This window comes from Ambystoma mexicanum, chromosome 6q, assembly GCF_040938575.1.
Source record: "Ambystoma mexicanum isolate Mex_15411 chromosome 6q, UKY_AmexF1_1, whole genome shotgun sequence".
NCBI classification, from domain to species: domain Eukaryota; kingdom Metazoa; phylum Chordata; class Amphibia; order Caudata; family Ambystomatidae; genus Ambystoma; species Ambystoma mexicanum.
This window is the reverse complement of record NC_090937.1, coordinates 446,731,622-446,755,288: the sequence shown is the minus strand read 5'-3', so window position 1 is coordinate 446,755,288 and position 23,667 is coordinate 446,731,622. Positions and strand designations below refer to the sequence as shown.

General features: G+C 44.6%; 2 protein-coding genes across 2 annotated transcripts in view; one reads left to right on the top strand and one right to left on the bottom strand.

Moving 5' to 3' along the window:
• The window catches only part of PLAA (phospholipase A2 activating protein), an 801,260-nt gene extending 792,940 nt beyond the window's left edge, over nucleotides 1-8,320 (bottom strand). The window contains exon 1 of the mRNA XM_069630922.1: nucleotides 7,790-8,320. Within this exon, the coding sequence (XP_069487023.1) occupies nucleotides 7,790-7,938 (149 nt within the window). The 5' untranslated portion in view covers nucleotides 7,939-8,320. The remainder of the gene's footprint in view (nucleotides 1-7,789) is intronic.
• IFT74 (intraflagellar transport 74) overlaps nucleotides 8,153-23,667 on the top strand; it is a 1,698,810-nt gene continuing 1,683,295 nt past the window's right edge. Inside the window, exon 1 of the mRNA XM_069630923.1 lies at nucleotides 8,153-8,289. The gene's annotated coding sequence lies outside the window, so the exon portion shown is untranslated. The remainder of the gene's footprint in view (nucleotides 8,290-23,667) is intronic.

The following is a 23,667-nucleotide window of genomic DNA, read 5'->3' as shown; positions in this document are numbered from 1 at the left end:
ACAAATTCCTAGGGAGTGGAGGCGGTCAAGGAGGATTGAGTGATTGATTGTGTCGAAGGCGGCCAATAGGTTGAGAAGGATCAATGCAGCACATCCCGCGGCGTCTGCCGTGATTTTAAGGTCATCCCAGATTGAGGTTAGGATGGTTTCAGTTCCGTGTCCGGCTCTGAAACCTGATTGAGCAGGGTCTAGGAGATTGTTGGCTTCGACAAAGGCATTTAGTTGGGCGTCGGCGGTTCGGTCGATGAGTTTGGCAAGGAACCTTGTGTTTGAGATGGGGCGGTAGTTTTTGGGCTTGAGAGGATTGAGGGATGGTTTTTTTAATAGAGGTTTGACGTGACCCGTTTTGAATGCGTCAGGAAAAATTCCAGAGGCAGGCGAGTCATTTATGATGGTTCTTGCGTTTTCTCCTTTGCAGGTAGATGCGAAAATGTCCTTAAGGGTTGTGGCCGGGCAGGGGTCCAGCGGGGAGCCGGAAGGTTTGCGGGCAGGGAGGAGTTTGAGAAATTGGTCAGCTGATATTGGACTAAAGGAGTCAAACGTTGGTTGCCTAGTGGTCGCTGGCGGTGGAATGGTTGGTATGGACGGTGGGTTGGCTGGTGGGTATAAGCGCTAGTTTGTTGGTTAGAGCATTTGTTCTTTCGAGAGCTGTGGTGTAAAAGTGGAGAGAGAGAGAGTCACACAGCGATTCAGAGAGGGTCGGCATGGTGGTGGTGCATAATGGTTTGTTGAATTGGGTGATGATGTTGTGAAGTTCTTTGCTCGAGTTTTTACAGTTTAGGATTCAGAAATTGTAGTGGGCTTTTTTTGCTTTCCGGATTCCGGCCTTGTACTGATGGAGGTGCCGGGCTAAGGTGGATCTGCTCAGGGGAGTTTTGTCTTTCCGCCATTTGCGTTCTAGGTATTTGTATAGTTGTTTACTGGTCTTAAGCTCGGGTGTGAACCATCTAGGAAAGTGGCCATGGCGGGCTGATGGTTTTCAAGTTGGTGTGAGTCGGGTTAGAGAGGTATTGAGCCAAGAGTTAAAGGCGTTGGGGTTCAGTTGATTATTGAGTAGGCAGGTAGGTGGGGGAGACTGAAGGAGTGCGACGGCTAGGTCAGGAAGGATTATAGTTTCTTCCAACATTTGCGTATAGTTGGAGGTTCAGGTTTGGGTACGGGAGGCGTGTTTGGAGAGGGAATGGTGAAAGAAACAATGAAATGATCGGACCAGATGATAAGGGTTGGGGGGGGGTTAGATGTATTCGGTTGTGGGAGCTGAAAATGGCATCAAGAGTGTATTTTATGGTGGGTTGGGCCGTTGATGTGGGGGTGGAGGTTAATTGCATCTAGGCTGTCAACAAGAGAGTGTGTCATGGGGTTGGTGGGAATGTCGAGCCATATGTTGAAATCTCCCAGGAGGGTGAGGTTGGGATGGTTTAGTTGGAGAGCGGCAATAGAGTCGCAGTGGTTGTTTGAGAATTGTCTGTCATAGCCAGGGGGTCTGTAAATTATTAGGAAGCTGTGGGAGAACGAAGGGGAAAGTGATAGTTTAACTAGGAGTGATTCGCAGGAGGGGACGGAAGGTTGTTGTCTATGACTGAGGCGTGGAAGTGAGATTTGAAGGCGAATGCTATCCCTCCACCTCTAGAAGGACGGTTCAGTGGGATGAGGGGGTAGTCGGGGGTAAGGGGGGGCTTCATTGGCGATAGAGGCAAAGCCGTATGAGAACCAGGTTTCGGTGATGAAGACCAGGTCTGGTTTGTCAGAGGCGAGGAGGTCAAAGATGCTGTTCTGTTTTTTGCTACAGATCGGGCATTAAATAGGATGCAGTTCAGTTTGGTAGAAGAGGTTGATGTCAGAGCTGGGTGCAGGGGAGGGGGAGGGTGGAGAGAGGAGAGGGGTGGGGAGGTTGATGGTCGATGGGAAGAGTGGGCGGGTGGAGAAGTTGGAGGGTTTTGGGTGGGAGTCGTTTGGTCCGGGGGACTTGAAGGTGGGGTGTGTTGGGTTAAGAGTTTCGGTAGTGTTTGGTGAGAAATCGAGGGAGAGCGGTTTCAAGCAGGGTGAGGCGTGGGGTGAGGGTGGTGATGGGGGGGGGATGAGGTGGTGGGTCAAGACAGGGGAGGCGATGAGTGCTGAGAGATTGAGGGGGACCAGGTACGTTTCCTCTTTAGTGCCTTTGTTGCGAGTGGTGTGTGCGAGTGGGTGGGGGGGGGAGAGGGATGAGGCTTCCGTTCTTGCTAGGGCTGGGCGTGCAGTTTTTAGGGAGGGGAAGGAGTGTGGTCGTGGCAGGATGGAGGTGGGAGTTGATAGGAGAAACGCGGGGTACATGATTGCTGGGCGGGGTCTACTTGGAGGCTTGTGAGGGGAGCGTGCATGATCGTGGTAGGCTGATCGGTGGGGTTCGTAAGAGTAGCGTCTTAGGGTGGATGACATGCCATCATGCACCTCTGGCTTGGTGTTTGGTAAGGGGATGGGAGGGGGATGGGGTGAGCGGGACAGGGGGTAGGGTTGGCTGGAAGGGGGGGGGGTGGTGCCTGGTGGTTATTTCCGGTAGACCTTAGTGGAATGGGTGCACTCATGGTTAGGATGAGTGGTACCACGGGGTGAGATTATTCAAGGTTTATAGGTTCAACTAAGCAGGGTCAAATATTCACGTATATTAAGTTTTAAAGTACTAATTTGCGAAGCTGGGATAGAGGTATGCTCTTAGGCGGAGTATCGAGTGCAACAACACCACAGATATTGTTTTTAGGTACTTCTTATAAGTGTGATTTAGGAGCACTTCTAAAAGGCAATTATGATAAATACGCTATATGCTGAATTTTCTATTTTAGGTTAAATTTTCTAATTTAGGAGGACTTCTGAGTGCAGTTATGATATAAATATGCTATAGGTTACATTTTCTAAATCCAGTTTCCAAGTGCAATTTTGACACCGATATGCTATAGGGCAGAGTTTTGATTGCAGTTATGGCATAGATATGCTATGGCGCAGACTTTGTAAATAAGACCATAAATTAGGGTACACATTTAGCTACAAAATTGGCTATTGCATTTGGCTAGCTTATCTAAATCCAGTTTTCAAATGCATTTGTGATATAGAGCAGGCAGAGTTTAGGAATGCACTTATACCACGGATAAGATATAGGTATACATTCTAAGTGCAGTTTTGACACACATACGCTATAGAACAGACTTTCAAGACTTTGGTACAGTGACGTTCTTAGGGACACTGTCTAATTCCGCTATGCCAAAGTGATGTTGTTATATACACTTCTAAAGTCAGCTTTGCACCGAGATGGGTAAACGTCTGAGATCAGGCAAGGCACGGAATTATATATATTAGGGGCACAGAGTTGGTGTTAGCCGACCAATTCAAGTTTGCACAGAGGATATTTGGCACCTTTTTAAATTCAACTTTGGACAGGGGGGATATTAGGCACAGTATTAAAGTCAGCCAAGGCACGTTATCAGGTAAGAGGATATTAGGCACATTTCTAAGTTTGGCTTTGGACAGATAGAGTATCAAGCATATTTCTAGGTTCAACTTTATGCAGAGAGAATATTAGGCACACTTTTAAAATCAATTTTGCACAGGGAGGCTATTAGGCACTCTTCTAAGACCCCCCTTGTTATCTGCATATTTAAAGTAACTTTGGGTCTCACCCTAAGTTACTAGGGGAATCCAGACGTGGACCCCTTGCTCACTATTCTTAGAGAGGCACAGCTACACCCTACTGATGAGGTTCAACCAGACCAAAACACGTGTCTGGGGTTGCTGTTGGTACTCTTGTTCAGAGGAGAATTGCCTAGCATTTCGGTGCTGGACTGCCCCAAGGCAGGACAAAGACTGATATGTTTGGGATATTTCTTCTCTGTGAAAGATAGTGACCTAAAGACTCTGGGTAAGGCTCTTGTAACCAGGACTAATGTCTGGCAGAGAGTCTCCCAGGATCCCCCTTGTTATCGACTCTTCTAAGTTGAGCTTTGCACGGAGAAGATACTAGGCATACTTCAAAGGTCGAGTTTGCAAGGAGAGGAAGCGAGACACTATATATAACACAGATTTTAGGCACACTACTAGCGTCAACCAGGGCACGTTATTAGGCACATTTCCAAGTTCAACTTTGCACAGAGACTATACTGTCTTCTAAAGTTGATTTTGCAAAGAGAGGCAGTCAGACACACTTCTAGCTTTGGTTTTGCACAGAGAGGAAGCCGGACACACTTCTTATTATAGTTTTGCACCTTCTAAATTCAACTTTGCACAGAGGATATTAGGCACACTTCTAAATTCAACTTTGCACGGAGAGGATATTGAGCACACTTCCAAAGACAACCAGGGGATGCAACTAGGCACCTTCTAAATTCAACTCTGCATAGAGAGGATATTATGCACACTTCTAGATTCAACTTTAGACAGAGGATATTATGCACACTTCTAGATTCAACTTTAGACAGAGAGGATATTAGGGACACTTCTAAAAGCAATCAGGGGGCGCTATTAGGCACACTTCTAAATGTAACTTTGCACAGGGGGATATAAGGCACACTTCTAAATTCAACTTTGCACAGACAGGATGTTAAGCACTCTTCTAAGGTCAACTAGGGGATGCAACTAGGCTCCTTCTAAATTCAACTTTACACAGGGAGGATATTGGGCACACTTCCAAAGACAACCAGGGGATGCAACTAGGCACCTTATAAGTTCAACTCTGCATAGAGAGGATATTATGCACACTTCTAGATTCAACTTTAGACAAAGGATATTAGGGACACTTCTAAAGGCAACCAGGGGACGCTATTAGGCACGCTTCTAAATGTAACTTTGCACAGGGGGATATAAGGCACACTTCTAAATTCAACTTTGCACAGAAAAGACGTTAAGCCCTCTTCTAAGGTCAACTAGGGGATGCTACTAGGCTCCTAAATTCAACTTTGCACAGGGAGGATACTGGGCACACTTCTAAAGACAACAAGGGGACGCAACTAGGCATACTTCTAACTTCAACACTTAATTGCACGCTTTATGAATGCAACTATACCACAGACATGCAAATTTCTAAATGTAATGCTAACACAGTATGTAGATTTTACAATGGTTTAGTTTCTAGGTTTAGTGGTAGGGTAGTATGGCGAGACGTAATTGCTTCTGTCCCCGCCCTTGCCACACTTACTTAGTGTCTGCTTCTTACTTATTGTCGGTAAGAAATTGAGGGGGGGGGCTCGTTTGGGGGCGTGGCTTTCATTGTGGGCATGGCCTAAAAGTGCACAACTCATAGTAAGGTGCGCAAACAAATATATAAACGTATGCCAGCATTTATGTTTGTATGCGTACTACTATGGTTTGTGTACTTTTCAAGCCATTTTTTTATAAACATAGCAATGTTACACATTTCTAGGTTTACATTTCTAGGTTTATAAAAGGTGGCTTGAAAAGTGCACAAACCATAGTAAGTTACGGCCACTTGTGTGCTTACCTTACTATGGTTTGTGTACTTTTCAAGCCACCTTTTTATAAACAGATATTTGTAACATAATTCTATGTTTCTAAAAGATGGCTTGACACGTACACAATTCAAGCCATCTTTTATAAAGCGTTGATGACAGACAAAACGCAAGGTAGCTTGTCCATCGACAAAGCTTTATAAAAGATGCCTTGAATTGTGTACGTTTCAAGCTGTATTTTAGAAGCATAGAAATATTTCTACGTTTATAATTTCTACGTTTATAAAAGATGGCTTGAAACGTACACAATTCAAGGCATCTTTTGTAAAGCTTTGCCAACAGAGATAGACGCCTCGGGCTCTGTGATCTACCTGCTCTGAGCAGAGATCACTGAGCCCGAGGCGCCTTTCACCCTCTGCGAACCTGCGGGCTCCGTGATCGAATCTGCATATTAGATCATGGAGCCAGCAGTGACCTGGGGAGGGCAAACAAAGGCTCAGTAACTTCCTCTGAAGACCCTGATGAGGACCCCGTCATCAGAGGAAGTTACACTGACTGACAGAAGTGCCAGCCAGGCTCAGCGTTGCTGTGGCTGGCTGGCACTTCTGTCAGCTTGCCTGACATAATGGCGGCCCGCCAATGTTGTGTGGGACTGGAGGGCCCCGGCTCAGCCCCACTTTCTGGAGACTGACAGGCCCGGCCCCGGCAGGCCCTGGCCCACTTAAAGCAATGTGTCTAGGTGCATAGCACTCTATAATGCAAGTACCTCTTCCTTGTTGTGCGTTGGATAATTTAACTTCTCATAAGCGTCACATACCAAGTCAAACCCTCATGCAACCAACACTATCCACAGATTAAGCCTCACAACACAACACCATCCATATCCTCTGCCTGTACCCTACTGCTAAAATGAATGGCCCACCTTAGGACTGTCTTCGTTTAACATGTATCCTGTCATTATAAATACAATGTGCTATGCCGCTCGCCCTGTCCTTCTCCCGGCTTTTAATACAGGGATGGATGTAGTTTCCCCTTGGATAGATTTTGGTAAATTAGACACTCATCCTCCAAGCATGGAGCTGGTTTCACAAATGTCGGGGATCTTTGAGGACAGTTTTAAAAAGCAGGTCACGAGTGGTGCCTACGTGATTACCCAATATCGAATGCCCTTCCAAGTGCCTGAATGCTCACTATCAATTATGCCCTTACTTTGTGCACTCCTGTCGCAATTACTCTCTGAACGAATAAGCAGTCTCCGTGATCCTAAATGGCCTGAGAAAAATGAAGGGAAAGAAAGTGAATGACAGGGGTCAATGTCGATAGGTTAATTATGCCGAGAATCAAATCTCATGTGCAGCCTGCAGGTTACACATAGATCGCTGCAGTAGGTGCATTTGCGCACTGGGTGTACTTACCTGAGACCAGAAAGCTGGATGTTTTCGTTGGTCCCTTGCTTCAATTTGTATGACTTTCTATGGACCATTACATCTTGCACACTAGGTAAGATAATGTTTACTTTTGCAAAGGTATGCCAATTATTGGGACAATTGAGCAATCTAAAACTGATCAGATCAGTTATACCCTTAGCTTCATCATGGGGGAAGATGGCACCGATACAGGCAGGCCAGTCACCTGCAATTGTGCATGCGTTACTGCTACCGCTTGTTAAAGCACTCTCTGCTCTCCCAAGTGGGCGATTTTACTGATAAGTAATTGAATATCAGCAGAAAATCATTCAGCAAGTCTTCACTGGCAAAAGCGTCCGAGAGGGCCAACTCTCAACCCTCATATACAATATGCTTGGGAGAATGTCCACTGCCTTATTGCCTCACACACAATAAACATCATTTGGAGGGCCCAGCTGACCTTTTGGCATTCTTTTTCTATGACCAGAAAAAAACTATGGAAGGGAACAACATGTATGGTGTGAAAGTACATCTTGCCGGTTTTCTGGGCGAGGCTACTGACGAGTTCTGCTAGGTGACATGTGCAAGCTAATAATCAGTGTCCATAATCTGATTGGTGGGGGTTGGGGGGAGCGGAGGGGGGGCGCTTATGTTTACGCTTTGCAACAATATAAAAAAAACTTACATCAACTACGAGACTCCTGTAAAATCCACAAGGAGGGTTTGCGCATTTCGGGGCGTGTGCAGGTTTGAAACCGCATTATAAATAACATCAGTGGTGTTCCTCTGCAAGGGGCGATAGAGTGACATACTTGCTAACCACCCATCCCCACCAAATCACCCATACTTTGAGGTTTCGCAGGGGGTCCCTCGGTATATGGCTCATAAGGCAACACACAGGGTCTGCTTCGCTTTGCACATCAAACCCTGCTGTGAGACTACCCCTCAACTCACCCGTCTATGGGCGCCCAGAGACGGGCGCTGCGATCCCGGGACACCGAGAGGAAGCCTCCCAGGGGGTGCAGAGCCCTCGCCATGCCCCTGACATCAAGCTCGTGGGCCGGTAAAGAGCAACTCAGCCGATAGCGGCCTGCGGGGGCCATGCTCACTTCCAGTGGCAGAGAAGATTCAGCTCATCGGTGCCCTGATGGGACGCACAGAGGCAGAAAATGAAAAGGGAAACCCGGCAGTTCTGACACAGCATCAAGTGTCAGGGCGCAGCAGGACTGAATCACCAGACAGCGACGGAAGTGACGGTACAGCCTCGGCATACGCCGGCCCCAGCCGGCCTCTCAGGGAAAGAACCCATCCAAAGATAGGAAGGCGATACTGCGTGTGACACCGCAACGTGCGCTCTCTGTGGGCGTGGCTTACTCCAGGAAGTGTCGGTCCGGGCTCTAGGCGTTCAGCCGTTACTAGGTTACGACGGCGGCCTGGCTAGATACGAAGCAGAGGTAGGTACCGTGTGCCCTGCTCCAACAGTGTGGGAGCCCTGTATTCTAGTTGTTCAAAGTTATAGTCTCAGAGAATGCCCCAGTTCGACTTTTCGCGCACTTAACTTCCCCCAAATCCTTCACGCAATCAGAAAACCGTTAAACGATCCCCAGAGAAATAGGAGGTGCGAACTTGGCTGGCTGAACATAAGTGGGGGCACGTTTAGAAATTATGCCTGAGTGCCCCTTAGCCGACAGTTTGCAAAAATCGCATATCTCAACCACACAAATTATATGGTGTAGTGTAAGATTTTTAAATGCAAAAGGGCAGCGGAAAAACGATAAATACATTTGGGCTCACGAAGTTCCTTCTTGTTGCTGTTTTGTCTCCCAAGAGAACTTATTTATGTAGTGCGTTCAAAAATTATTATGTATAGAACATTTTTATGTACAAATATTATTACCCAACGAAAGTTGGTGCTCCGTTTTTTGACCTACGAAGGATGAAAGGATGAGCTGGCCCTGCTGCACCATGCAGATCTCAGCAGAAAGTACTCCACTCTCCGAGCTAGCTAGTTGTATTTGTTTCACCTCTGCTTGAAAAGATCGCTCTAGATTAAGAACATTCATTTAGAGCTTTTGCTTTTCATCCTTAAAGCTAACACATGGCGATTCCTCGTTAAGTATGTGAAAACCTATAGATTAACCGTGTCAGGTGAGATTATTTCATCCAGTTCTTTATTTCTTCTTTGCAGTCTAACAATTTTAGATTTTTTTCCCTGTAATTAATGTCATACTACAAGTACCATAATGCAAATAAAACATAAACGCTGTAGGAGCTATTCCTAGCTGACAAGGGACAAAGAAAGGCATTCACATCGGGACTGAACCCCTAAATGACCACTTAAGAAATTCTTTCAAGCTTTCTCTGGCAGAGTCCCATGGGCCACCCTTATGTGTTGGGGGGAATTTTAGTTGAAATGATTGAAATGTCCTGCTGCTGGCCTTGCTTGCATCTCCTTACTTAGTTTTCCTGTACGATTTCAACTTCTTTCTATCCATTTTCACCTTTCCAGCAAACAAAATGCTAAGAGGTGCACAACTCCTTTAGCTGCAGCTGCGCCTCTGCACCAGTGGCACCCCCAGAATATTTTTATAGGCGTGGCCTGGTGAGGCTATAGGAAATCTTGGGGTGGCACACAAATCTCTCCTTATCTCTCCTCCCTTTTCTCTTTCTACTCCCGTTCCCTTCGATCCACTGAACATTTCCTTCTCACTGTAACTCCATCCCCCTGTGCCTCCTCCCGTTTCGGCTCCTTTCAACTCCTAGCGCCTCTGCACTGGAAATCCCTTCCTCTCGCAATCCACTCCACCTCGACCTTCTCCTCATTCCGCACTTCCCTTAAATCTCTCCTCCTCCATTCTCCTCCTTCAAACCCCCTCACCCCTCTGCATCCCCTCCCTCCTTATTCTTTCCCCTTGACTATCTCTCTCCCCTCTCCCACCTCCCCTCTCTCCCTTCCATTTCCCTCCTCCAACTCATCACCACCCCACCCCCCCTACCCAGTCCCTCTCCCCTGTTCCCCCTTTCCCCGTCAGTTAATTGTTATTTTCACTGTTTTGTTGAATGATTCATATTGTAATTTTGCTTCCACCGTTATATTGTTTATGTTTTTATGTATTAAGTTGTTCCAATGTACAGCGCCTTGGTGTAAGGCGCTTTATAAATCAATAAATACAAACACATAACTGCACATAGGAGGGGGCGTGGTAATGATGTTTGTGGGCAATGGGGGCTTCTTTGGGTACACTTCGACCATTGACCGCTAGCATCTGTACTCTATTACGCATCTAAAATAGATGCAAAAAAGGCCCAAACTGTCATTGACAAATGTGGTCCACTTTTTTTTTCAGGTTCCATGACCTTTTTTTTTGGTCACAGTTTCACCATGTGTCAAATACTCTTTTCTAACAGATTTGCAATTCTTAGTAACAGGTATGATACTTTCTACCCCATCAGGTCTCTCAAGTACAGGTCCTTAATATTAAAAACAGAACTGCTAAGCAGTGGCTGGCCATCGAGAACTACCCACTTAGACCGGTGTCTCTGGGTGAGTTGCTATGGGCCCCTAAGAAGTCTTTCCCTAATAGTGTATTGTAGCACTTTATGATGGAACCCCTTTTGAAACTATAGTGGAACAAAAAAGAGATCGAAAGTCTTACAACCTGGCCCTCCCCATTGAGCTGTATCTGGGCTCCACCCATCAGAGACAGAATTCATGAACAGTACCGGTATCAGGAATGGTATGAAGCGGGCTTAGAAAGAGTGGGGCAAATCCTAAAGCGAGATGGATGCATGTCAATCCAGGACCTGGAGGCAGGACTGCACATGACATCCTTTGATGTGTTCAAATACCTGCAACTGAAAGGTGTGCTCATGAAATCAGAGTGAGTGGAAAGATGAGCTTCAAAGAGACCTCACCAATTTTGAATGGATACTTAGCGACACCCACTCGAGTAAAGGCCTCACCTCCCGTCTATTCAGATCCTTGATAGTGGAACGGGAAAACAACCTGGAGAATCTAAAAAAGAGATGGGAAAAAGATCTAGGTCCCCCACTATCAGACCAACTGTGGTCAAAGATGTGTGAAATGGTGCAACAAATATCTATCTCAGCACAATATAAACTGCATGGTCTGAAGGCACTGGTGGCAGTACAACCCCCTCAGACTCTCAAAGATGTTCAGTCATGCTAGCCCCTTGTGCTGGAGGGAGTGTGGAAGCCCTGCCGATTACTGGCATATGTGGTGGGCTTGTCCCAAATCCCAAACGTATTGGAGTGAAGTTCTGGCCTGGATAAGGAACATAGAAGGGATTACCAGGGACAGGGACCCAAGGCTGGTGTTATTCAGACTTGAGGAACAAGATGGGCGCTGGGTAAAGTCCTGCATATGACTCACTTCCTCCTGCTGGCCGCCAGGGTCTGTATCACCATAGGCTGGAAAGAGAAGGACCTTCCGACAGAGAAAACATGGGCCAGAAAAGCCAGAGAACTCTATGAAATGGAAAAAATTACGGGGGCCATGTACAATATATCCCCTAGCAGGGAAAGGGAATGGGCTCCCTTCCCCTGGGCTACAAAGGAATGAATGAATAGCCCGAGCCCCAAGTACACTCATTGAACAACTTGCCCGTGACCCAAGGACCAAAACTCACGGCCTGTCCAGTGGTCGAAGTGTAGGAAGAAGTAGTGGAACTATGTTCCCTGCTAGCTTGCCCTGCTCCTCACAAACCCCATTGCTCTGCCCCCTCCTACACACAATACAACCCCCCCCAAACACATTTGCTTGCTGTTTAAGGGAATGTTCAGTGCTCTGCTCTGAAAGTGCAAGTTTCTAATGCTTCCTACACTGTTATTTTAAAACGAAACCGTTGCAGAACGGTTTCTTTTTAAAATAAAAGTATAGGAGCTGTAAAACTGAATTAAAAAAAGTAGAGGAGCACCGCTCCCAACCGCTCCCGCTCACTTCGACCACTGGGCCTGTCTCATCTCTATTGAGGGGGAGGTGGGAGTTAAAATCAAGTTAAATTTTAAATGTTACCCAAACTGATACTTTTGCCGAGATTAATGTTTGAGCACTGGTCAAGAGAGGTGCAGTTACATACGCTTTGAAAACAATCAATAAAAGTAATTTTGAAAAAAAAAAAACAGAACTGCTACAGCCTAGCTGCAAAAATGATAGAAAATACCCTAGTCTTTTACACAGGAGTCACATTTCATATGCACATTCGAGAGACACCGCGCCTGACAGCCAGGGTAGTTTCTAGCAAACTTGGTGCCCAAGGCGAAACCTCAGAATGCACCCCCACCCCACTGACTGGCACACGTCACTCCCAAACTACACCTCTGCCGTGCGACAAAACCCCTCCTCAATATGAATAAATAATGCTATATAAATGAAGCTGGTCTCGTTACATTGTAATTCAAGTACTTTACAGAATAATTCTAATGTGAAAACACAGCGCTGCTGCCCAAGTAAATGGTTTTTCTGTCACCTGCTCTTAGGGAAGGCCTTGCCTGAATGCAGTTTTAAACTGTCCGTACTGGCACACTGCGGTGTGAACAGCCTATAGGGGTCTGAGGGCCCACTGACCTGCCCCTGTGTTGCAGGTGTTGTGTTCGTACCACCTCACTTGTATTTCGCAAGGGGCAATACTAGACTAACCATATGAATTATTTTCTGATAGAAGGTTATAACTCCAAGATGGACAGTCTGGTACACTCTTATTGTGCTCTTTCAAAATACCTCTCTGAGAGTGGGAAAGGGGACAAATAGCACCAATGAGGATTCCTGTATACTTTGCATTAAATCACAGAGCCTTTCAGGACTATAACAGTGATCAGAGATCTCTACATTTGATAAACAACTCTGTGATAAAAGGATTGTATGTGTGAGATCTCTAAATGCGTAACTGATGGATGTCTTGGTGCTCACATCACGGTTCACAATACTCACCCTAACATTAAAAGGTTTGTACCTTGAGCCATACATGCTCATTTGGACAGTTTACGTTTTTGGATGCGACTATAAAATGGCTGCAACATCAGCCACTCAAATGGAGTACACCATACAAGGGCTCTTTTGCTTCTTGTTTAAGTGTGGGACAGTATGGCATGCTCGTCAGAGTCACATACACAAAACAATCCGGTGTGCTCCTATATGGACATTAGGCACATCAGACAAAAACAGGTATATGTACTGTTAGAAAAGGGAGCACCACATAGACACCATTAACCAACAGGGTCAGGGTGGTGACTTGTGCAGCACACAAATCATTGCTGCACACATCACTGCATTGATTTGCCATGGACTACTGTCTGTATGGTGACACACAATGAACTCCACTTCATGGTGACCTGAATTAAAAACCAAGGAGTGTTTGCACATTGGGACGCATACCTGCTTCTTGCTTTCCCACAGCACTGCGAGCGCTGCTCTTGCTGGGAAAGCTCTTTTGTTTCCAGCGCCCTGCTTCCTGGAGGAGGCGGGACCGATTGGCTGCACGTGACCAATCACGTGACCTTACTCGAGGATAAGAACTCGCTCGAGCCGACCTTGCGGTGTGACCTGAATTAAAAACCAAGGAGTGTTTGCACATTGGGACGCATACCTGCTTCTTGCTTTCCCACAGCACTGCGAGCGCTGCTCTTGCTGGGAAAGCTCTTTTGTTTCCAGCGCCCTGCTTCCTGGAGGAGGCGGGACCGATTGGCTGCACGTGACCAATCACGTGACCTTACTCGAGGATAAGAACTCGCTCGAGCCGACCTTGCGGTGTGACCTGAATTAAAAACCAAGGAGTGTTTGCACATTGGGACGTATACCTGCTTCTTGCTTTCCCACAGCACTGCGAGCGCTGCTCTTGCTGGGAAAGCTCTTTTGTTTCCAGCGCCCTGCTTCCTGGAGGAGGCGGGACCGATTGGCTGCACGTGACCAATCACGTGACCTTACTCGAGGATAAGAACTCGTTCGAGCCATCCTTGCGGCGTTAAGCCTGTGAGGGGTGAAGGGCGCCGACTGTTTAACGACTGTTTAGCGCTGGTGGCGCACATACCCTGGAAAGGTTACTTTTACTGCTGTTAGAGCAGTGATAGCGGATTGGGGTCTGTGGAGTAAGACTTATTTATTTTATCTATTTTGTTGCATATATAATCACTTGGTTGCTAAACGTGCCGAATGAAAGGTATAACATACACGCTGACATCTGGGATGCCAGCTAATATTGTGATTACAAGAGCCTCTGTGAATCTTAAGCCCGCGACCCCTAAAGCCTCCCCCGTTACTATTCTTAAAAAAAAATTAGGAGGTGCAACTGCTGTGACTCCCGTGAGTAAGAACTCTACTAGTGATATACGAGGATTTTGTACGCTAAGGGGTGACTCAGATTTAACCTTTCCCACGTGTGTTGAAAAACAACCTTTGAGCCCGGTAAATATGGGTGGAGGGATAATCGCACCGCATGTGGGTTCTGTGAATTCAAATGTGTCGATTTCGGACACTATTATTGTAAATGAGATATGCTCTACTCAACGCGACCTCGAGAGAACTGAGGAGTGCCCTTTAATCGATTTAACCACACAAAATTCTGTAGTTGCATGTAGAAACAAACTAAATGATATTAATAAGGAAGTCACTAATGAGGGTGAGAATAAAGATATGCAGGAGGAGATGGAAAATATAACTGCTATAAATAAATCTAATCTGGACGACTCTATTAATGAGATTGTGGTAGATGACCCTGCTTTGTTGGAATCCCCAATTCTCAACGATAGAACCAAGGGCAATGATGGTAGTTTATATGGATCCCCAAGCCTTTTTGATCACCACACACAATGCCCTAGAGATTTGACATCTTCTTTTGTCTATCCTACACCACGTGCACCACACAAAAAGATTGCTCCGAGTGTGGGAATCACAGATGGTAATGGTGGACAAACTGTACACGGCTCACTGATGGAAATAACGCTGAATGCCATAAATATCTCGATTATGTCCCTTTTTAAATTGTTTGAGACCTTGGATGCAAAGATAAGTCGACAAGCTGTGCAGATTGAACTGATCACCCAGAACCTAGACAAAATATCTCGGTACATTGACTTGGATGATAATAAGTCACCAAAGTCAATGAAAGATATTAAAAATAAAGACTGTGCACAAATGTCATCCGATGTAAAGGGGAAGCACGAGGTGGAGAATGTGGTACCGACTTTACCTATTTTTGAGTCTATTATATGCCCTGTCACATCCAGTGACGATGAGGTGCATTGTAGCCCTTCTAGTAGCGGGATAGTGACTGTGGAAAGTTGTACCTCTGTTAAGGCGAATGCAGATAAAACTGCTGTAGATAACCGAGGGTATGACTTTGGTGTGTATAATATGTTTGACTCAAGAACCAATGTAAGATCCAAAGCTAACACTATAACTAAAAAGAAAACTAAAAACCAGAAGCAGGCCTTGCGACCTTTAAAGGCCGCTACTAATCAATTCCTGAAACGTTTACAAATTACTTCGAAAAGTAAAGAGGTGGGGGGAGGTGGTCTAAAAGTGAATTATACTAATTTAAGACAGGCCAGAGAACCGGTAGCTAGCCAATCTGTGAATGCTGTATCCCATAACGACTATGTTCCACTAGATGATCTAGTGGCTCTGCTTGCAAAAAAAGGTTCCGAGGATCAATTGCGGCTGCAACAAGCTGCTGGTAATATTACAAACCATGAAACATCTTGTATCCCACTGGCTAGTACTATAGTGATAAACCACCCAAAGAATGATGTTATAACAAATACTATAAGTGCGAACCCTCCTCCAGTGAGAGAACCTTCACCGGATATACTAAAAGATATTAGAGAGACCATACAGAACTCGGTTGATGAGTATCTAAGATGGAAACAAGATCAGACCCCTGCGATAAACCCTGTAGTGGAGGGCCGCAAAGTGTCATTCAATAGTAAAACTACAGTGTATTCACCTGATACAATACAAAATATTGAGAGAAACTCGGAACCAAACCAACGATTTGAAATGGAACGGCTAAGTGGGGGAACAGGAAAGAAATTAAAACATGCCCTAGACCCGAAATTATATCACAGATTTATTCTGAAATGCCGCCCTGCTCCCCATATATCCTATGACTTAAACAGAACAAGTGTGTTGATGATATTTGAAGACATTGAAGAGTTAAGAGATATCTCTTCAACTGATATTCAACAAGTTGAATTTTTAAATGAGGAGAAGCTTGACGTTGTCCGATTGTGGATTTCATCCAACCTTGTCAGAAATATTATATGGCAAGCTAGGATGGAACTGTTCACAATGGGTTTTCTGCTAGCAGTTGATCCTACAATCTTATCGACTAACATGAACTATGAACAACTACAGGACCCAAATGATAATATGGCTGGTAGATCCCTAAATATATATCGCAAACAAAACTTACTAGATCAAAATGAGATGGTAGGAGACCTGGGGAAAAATGATTATAGACCGAGTGATAAAAGATCATATTATAAGGAGTGGCGAGATGACATATTGACCCTGGTAAGTTGGAATACCTGTGGTCATGGCCATCTCTCTGCAAAAGATAGCAACGATCTTAATAACTATGATATAATAGCCCTACAAGAGACGTGGCTGGTGGATTGCCCGGTATGGAACAATCATGAAATAGCATTTTTGGCAGCCAGATCAAATAAGAAAGGACGTCCATCCTCTGGGTTACTAATTGCCATTAAGATGGGGAGGGGCCTGTCAATTAGGCCTTGGGCAACCCCGAATATATTCATGCAATTAGTTAAAATTCTCTACCCCGGAGGATGTTTGGCTCTAATTAATATCTATCGTAACCCAATGGGTATCTCGGATAAAATCTTCATCAAAGAACTGGAGAATTTCTTCAACTTGATTCTTATGACTTCTGAAATAACAAATGTCATTCTTGTGGGAGATCTGAATATGCAATGTCTGACAGACAAAAAATCACAAAAACGCCGCATAAATGAAATATGGGCGGATTTGATGTGTGAGCGTAATATGCTGATGCTTAATGGTGCGATACCTGGTGACACACCTGCTAATGAGACGTGGCGTAGAGGACTTAGTAGCTCCACAATTGATTATATTTATACGGACAAAGCAATGTTTCAAAACATTGCTTCATTTAAAGTGTTAACACAGACTGTGAGTGATCATCATATGCTAACCTTGAAATGGAACTGCTACAAAGAATCATACAATCTAGAAAAAGAGTGGTATGCCACCAATTTGATAATAAATAATTCAAGAATAAGGTTTAGGTGGAACAAATCTACCTTGAATGAGTTGAATGAGGAGTTGCTGGGTGAACAGATGGGGAACAGCGGGGTAGAAGAACCATACAACGTCACACTCCAAATGTTCAAACTGCACTCTTCAACACGAACTCATGTGTACTTTGCACCTAGACATAGTGCTGACGATCAGGTTCGGAAACGTAAAACCTTACTGAGACGAGAAAAGAGAATGGCATTATCACTGCCGGTGAACATCAGGTTCGAGGTCATTCGTTCACTTCAACGTGCATATACGGCTTGGATTCGTACTCGTCGATGTATTCTTTACCAGTCTGATGGTGAAGAAATGCTTAAGGTGATTATGTCAAAAAATACAGCCCAAATTTGGGCGTTGCTTAATGCTGCTAACCATTTGGAACAGGGCCCGGTTCAGATAAACGGTGTAACTGAAACACTATGGATCAACTACTACACGGAACTATATGCTGACCCTGAAGTCAGACAAAACAGCCCCGTGATACCATGTAATAGCGTGGAATTATTACAAATATCAAGAGAAGATATATTAGGATTTATCCTTAGAGCATCCAACTCAAGGGCCCCAGGACCTGATGGGTTAACCAACTACATGATGAAGCAGCATCCGGAACAATGGGCTCTGATCCTATACAATATCTTTACTTATGCCCTACAATCTAACAGTATCCCAAAGTCTTGGAAATCCTCTGTGGTAGTGCCCATCTTCAAAAAAGGTGACAGGTCTAAACCGGCGAATTATAGACCGATCGCACTCTTGGATATACCTGGGAAAATCTTTTGCAGGTTTATTTTACGGGACTTTAACAATTGGGCAAAAACTTGTGACAAGCAAGATCCGCATCAAACAGGGTTTATACGTGGCATGGGAACATCTATAAATCTGTTATCAATAACAGCTTTAATACAGCATCATAACCTCCTGAAACAACCATTATTTTTTGTGTTCGTCGACTTTAGAGCGGCGTTTGACTCAGTGGTTAGATCAATATTATTTGACAAATTAACCCGAGAAAAGTGCCCTACATACTTAATTAGTTTGATAAGTATGTTACATTCAGAGACCAGCATACGAGTGAGGCTAAATCTACAAGGCCTACTATCCACTAATATTCCAACTTATAGGGGTCTCAGACAAGGCTGTATACTTGCGGCCACTTTGTTTAATTTTTTTATTGCTGATATATGTAAAGCTTTCAAAGAGGTTATTTCTGATGCGCCGAAATTAGCAGGCAAAGCAGTTGCAGCTCTACTATATGCTGATGATTTGGTTTTGATTTCGAAAACCCCTCGTGGCCTACAAAACCTGCTCGATGCACTTGCTAGATTTGTCACTGAGAATAAGTTAACCGTGAATATGAATAAAACAAAGATAATGGTCTGTAACCCGAACTCAAGTGGTACCCTAAATAAGAAACAAAAAGCGTTAAGGTGGTGTTTACAAGACCATATACTAGAGATAGTTCCACAATATATTTATTTAGGAGTTATTATTGATGGAGCAAGTAATAAAGCATATCTACTAAGTCTCAACCAGAAGTTGAACATGATGATCTCACAAGCTTTAATTATTCAAACCAAATATGGTAAATTCACTATTACACCTGCCATAACATACTTCAAACAGAAAGTGGTTCCGGTATTACTCTACGGAGCGGAAACAAAACCGTGTATAATGAGAAACACATGGTTACGCTTTGAGAGTAAATTCTGGAAACGCATCCTGGGTTTACCAAAATGTGTACCTATGTCTTGGGTCAGGTATGAATTGGGGTTAATATCATTACATGCACGCTATATCTGGCAAATGATTTCATTGTACAGAAAATGTATTTTGGCGCCCGGTAGGCATAAATTGATTAATACCCTTGCTGATTATGTGTTTACGACTAATGATCAATATATGGTGAAATGGCGGCATACTATAATTGAAGCCTTGGCCGAAGCGGATCTTTCCCTTGATGACCTCCTTACAAATCCAGACAGGGCCAAAACTAAGATATTTCAGTATGATTGGTTACGCACGAGGGAGATTTGCCTGAAGTATCATGATTTCCCCAAAAATGCATACCTGCTTAAAAGGCATAGTATTGTGGAACCATATTTATTTAGATCACCTTCAACTGATCATAGAAGACAATTTTTAAGAATACGCTTTAACTTATGTGAAACAAGGGGTCTGAAAGCCAAAAGGAAAATGATAATGAAGGAAGATAATCTATGCCGTTTCTGTAAGATAAATGATCAACCTGAAACCCTACGGCATCTCCTTACAGAATGTCAAATCCTTAAACAGCAGCAGGAGCTCTATTTTAAACCACTGCTATATGAAAACGCCCATATTACAACAGAATCTCTTTGGTGGTTGATCTATTGCGGGCACACCACCGCTCTAAGGCTCGCTACCATTGCTCTTGTGAAGGATTTGAGACTGGATATTGACCAAGAACTGACAGAACCCAAGATCTAACTATTATGATAACCATTAGTGAGGGATATATGTATAGATACGTTTGTATATGTGTACTTTTTATGTGTACCTTTTATGTGTATTTTATGTGTGTATTTTCATGTATTTCTTGTGTGCACTTTTTATGTGTACCTTTTATATACAATACTACAATTTTATAAATATGAATGAAGATGAAATATTAATGAGATATTGTAAAGTTGATTTAGTTCAGCTATAACAATAAAAAAAAAAAAAAAAAAACTCCACTTTCCTAATCAAGATGCCAAGTGACATTGAGTTGCCATCTGGTCTGTTGTGCGCCTGGGCCAAGAAACAGGGCTGCTGACAACCATAAATGGAAAGATTCCCAACTGACTAAGTTACGATTCTATTGTGGGAAAAAAAGGCTCGGCGGTCTGGCTCAGTTGCAGATATATCATCCAATAAAGCAACACCAGGTCAGGGTGCCACACACAGACACACTCTGCTTACCTCAGCTCTGTGAAGTGTGGTGGAAATAAATCTCTCGGCGCTGCAGGGCAGCACAGTTCTCCATCTCCTTTTGCAGTGCCACCAATCCAAAAATATTGGCAGCATGTTAACTTTGCCCCCAAACTGGCATTTCAACTTAGCACCTGGCACTGCGGCCAGTTGCTAATAGCTTTACTGCCATGGACCTGCATGGCTTCTGGGCTCATAATAGCATGTGTGCCTGTGAGCAATAATGCTTAGTTATCAACAACTTGTGAAAGAAAGCCTAGTCCTACCATCATTAAAGAAACAATTTAGATCCATCCTGAGGGCCCATAAACTATAAGCTCATATCAATGTTTAATTTCACAGCTGCAGTTATTGACTCAGAGGTAATGGTTCTGAAGCTGACATTATGGATGTGCATAGGAAATGAGTATGTCTTAGGGGTAGAGGTCATCCGCAACATAATTAGCATTTGACACAGTGGCATACATACAGTAGTCTCCTTGACTGGGCGATGGGGATTATTGAGGCGGCAATGCCCTGGATGCACTGTTAACATGAACAGAGATCAGGGTGCCAGCTAAGTAGTTCTCTTTCTGCTTCCATTGGTGACCGCACACAAGTCAGTATAGTAGGTTAGCCATGGAGGGTTACTTTTTGATACGCTTCTGCCATTGCAACCATAGGTACAGAGATTGGTGAAATCCTCCCACTCTGTCTGTACACCATGTCAGTAGGCAGCATCGGACGTTCTAGTTACACACAAGGAAACAGCAGTTCCAAGATGGCAGTTTAGTACAAGGAAAAAGACGGCAAGGCCAGAGAGAGTTGCAAGAATGGAAGTACCCGTAAGCTCCAAAGACCATTATTTTTGTGAGCCTTGGAAAGTAAGGACCCGAAGACCAGGAATTACGGCTGATCAAACCCGCACAGTGTGTCGGAGGTGCCTGGGGCTCTCCTGCGTCGATAAGCAAGGCGGAGAGGAGCGATTTCTGCCATGGTACTGTCCTTGGATCCTACAACTAAGTTGCGTCAAAAAAGATAGCACAGCTGGTAAGTCGGATAGACTGATACCAAACCAACTTGTGTTTTGAACCAAGGTTCCAAGCAGCAACATTGTACAAAGGGAACAGTGTGTTAGACGTTTGCACCGAGTGACACAAATATAATTGGAAAGCAAAAGAAGTAATTGGACTTTGTGATTGAACTTTGGGAGGCAAAGCAAGATACCATACATAGAGTGGTCCGGGGCCACATGGGCGCTTAGTCGAAGGTCTCTGTTAGGTATCCAACTGATGCTGAGTCTGAGAAAAAGGAATACTGAGATCGAAGTGGTCATGCAACAGGTCTTGTTAAATCCTGTGCACATTCGAAAGTCATCAGTAGTTTAAAGTGCATCTGTGACTGGATTGTCCCGCTAATGAGGCCAGGCAAGGTCAGGCCTCCTCTTCTAACTACTCACACCTGACTCCACTTGTGACTCCCAGGAAGTATAAAAGGCGGAGTAGGAGAGCACACTTTGAGCAAGCTGGGGATGCTGGAAGGTGACAAGACGGCAGAGGAAGATCAGTTGAGCTGCAGAGACCCTGGGTGACCTGGAGGAGAAGGATGGAACCACCACACTGGACTGTTGTATGCAGGAGAGGCTGCAGTGAGGGGAGAGACCTGTACCTCCAGGAGGCAAAACCAGTGGCAGCTGGGATCTCCTGGTGGTGCCACACCAGCGCTCCTCCCCTGGGCCCTGCAGGCAAACCCAGGTCTCTGAAGGTTAGGAAATGAGGCTCTGACTTCAGGACACATCCCCATTGAGACTCCTGCAGCTCCCAAAGACACCAGACTGCCATTTTGGGGAGCTTTGAAGTAGGAGCAAAATACACTACAATGCATTCTGGAACTGGAAGTCCAAAACAGTTTTTTGGGGAAAACTGAAGAAGGGTCCACACCCAGCTGAGCGAGACCCATAAAACAAGGTGAGAAGGTCTGAGCCCGGAAGTGCAGGACCTGGGGCTCTGTGCCTGGCAGAGGGAGACCCTGAGAGCAAGAAGGCCTGAGCCTGGAAGAGGGGGACCTGAACTTTAAGAAAACCCAGTGAAGAACCAGCAGCAGAGTGGTCCAGCACCACGTGGGTGCTCATTCAAAGGACTCTGGTTTGTCCCCTTTGTTGGAACTACAAATAACAAGAGGCCCTAGGAGAGGCTGGCGTAAGAGGTCAAAGTGGTCATACAAGGGTCAAGCAAAACCCCTTGTACAATTGAAAGTCTTTGACACGCTGAAGAAACAAAGTGAATTGTGTTACTGGGGGAAAATGTGTACCCAACTGAGGGATGCCTACGAATGAGGGTGACCATTTACAACCCTGAGAACAATGTGTTAATAGAACTGCGTGAAGCCTGGCTGGGGCCTTAAGGAAAGCCTGACTGAGACTTAGATAAGAAGTGAACCTAGGGGGTCTAGAGTGATTTTCTTAGGAACTGTGGCAAGTGTGAACCCGACAGAGGGATGCCGAAAGAAAGCTAGGGGAAGGGACCCCCGCTTTCTGAGGAGATGATAAAATCGTGAACTATTTAGAATGGCTATGTGAACCTGACGGAGGGATGCCAGCAGTAAGGCTAAGGGAAGTGAGTCCTGCATCGTAATAAAGCAAAGTGAACTGTGTATCTGGCTATAGTGAACCTGACTGAGGGAGGCTAACATTAAGAAAGGATCGGAGCCCAGTTGAGGGAGATCCAGGAGTGAAGAGTCATCACCCAACGTAAAAGACTGCAGATAGGAACTTTTCTTTTGTTATTGTTGACACATCAGTCCCTCAGAGGCAAAAGACTTTGTATGAAAGAGACTTGGCTACAGAAGGTCCTGATATTGCTGAAAAGAACTGTAACCGTGTGCTGGAGAAGCCCAGTTATGTGTTGTGCTCAGGAGTCCCACCTTATCCCATGCTAAAAATGTGGGGAAGGGAGACCCCAGCTATACCATCCTGAGTTATCATTTTGTGAACACTTCTTTCTTTTCTGGTGAACATTATCCCACACTATTTTGTGACATAGCGGTAAGGATTGGCAATATTTCTTTTAAGTATAGCCCCTTTTTATTTGACAAGACAGCAATAGGTCTGCCTTTTTATTATTTGATGGTCGTAGCTTGCTCCCATCTTAGATTTAGGTTTAGATTAGGTGTTTTTCTCACCCATTTATACATAATAAACACCCTTGAACTGTGATCACTTGTGTCTGTCTTTACTGTTGCCACCATGAGTTCCCTACACAGGGCAGGAAAACACCTAGCAGACATTCAAATTATTAAGTGAAAGATGGCTGATTATATAGCAATCACAGAAAGGAAAAAGACAACAAATGTTTTGAACTTCTTCATAGTTAGATGGCTGGTGTGATCTACAATATAGGCACTTCCATACATTTTACAACTTCATTGGCCTATTCTAACCACTTGATAAAGGTGACATACTTGCTGGTTAGCTCATGTGCAATTAAATCATTTCCATTCTCACAAGCTCCTATTGGGCAGTTTCTATTGAACCATGTATCCGTCAAAATCGCTTTGTCATTGGTTACTCCAGGAGGAGTGGATGTGGAGTGAACGATTACAGAAC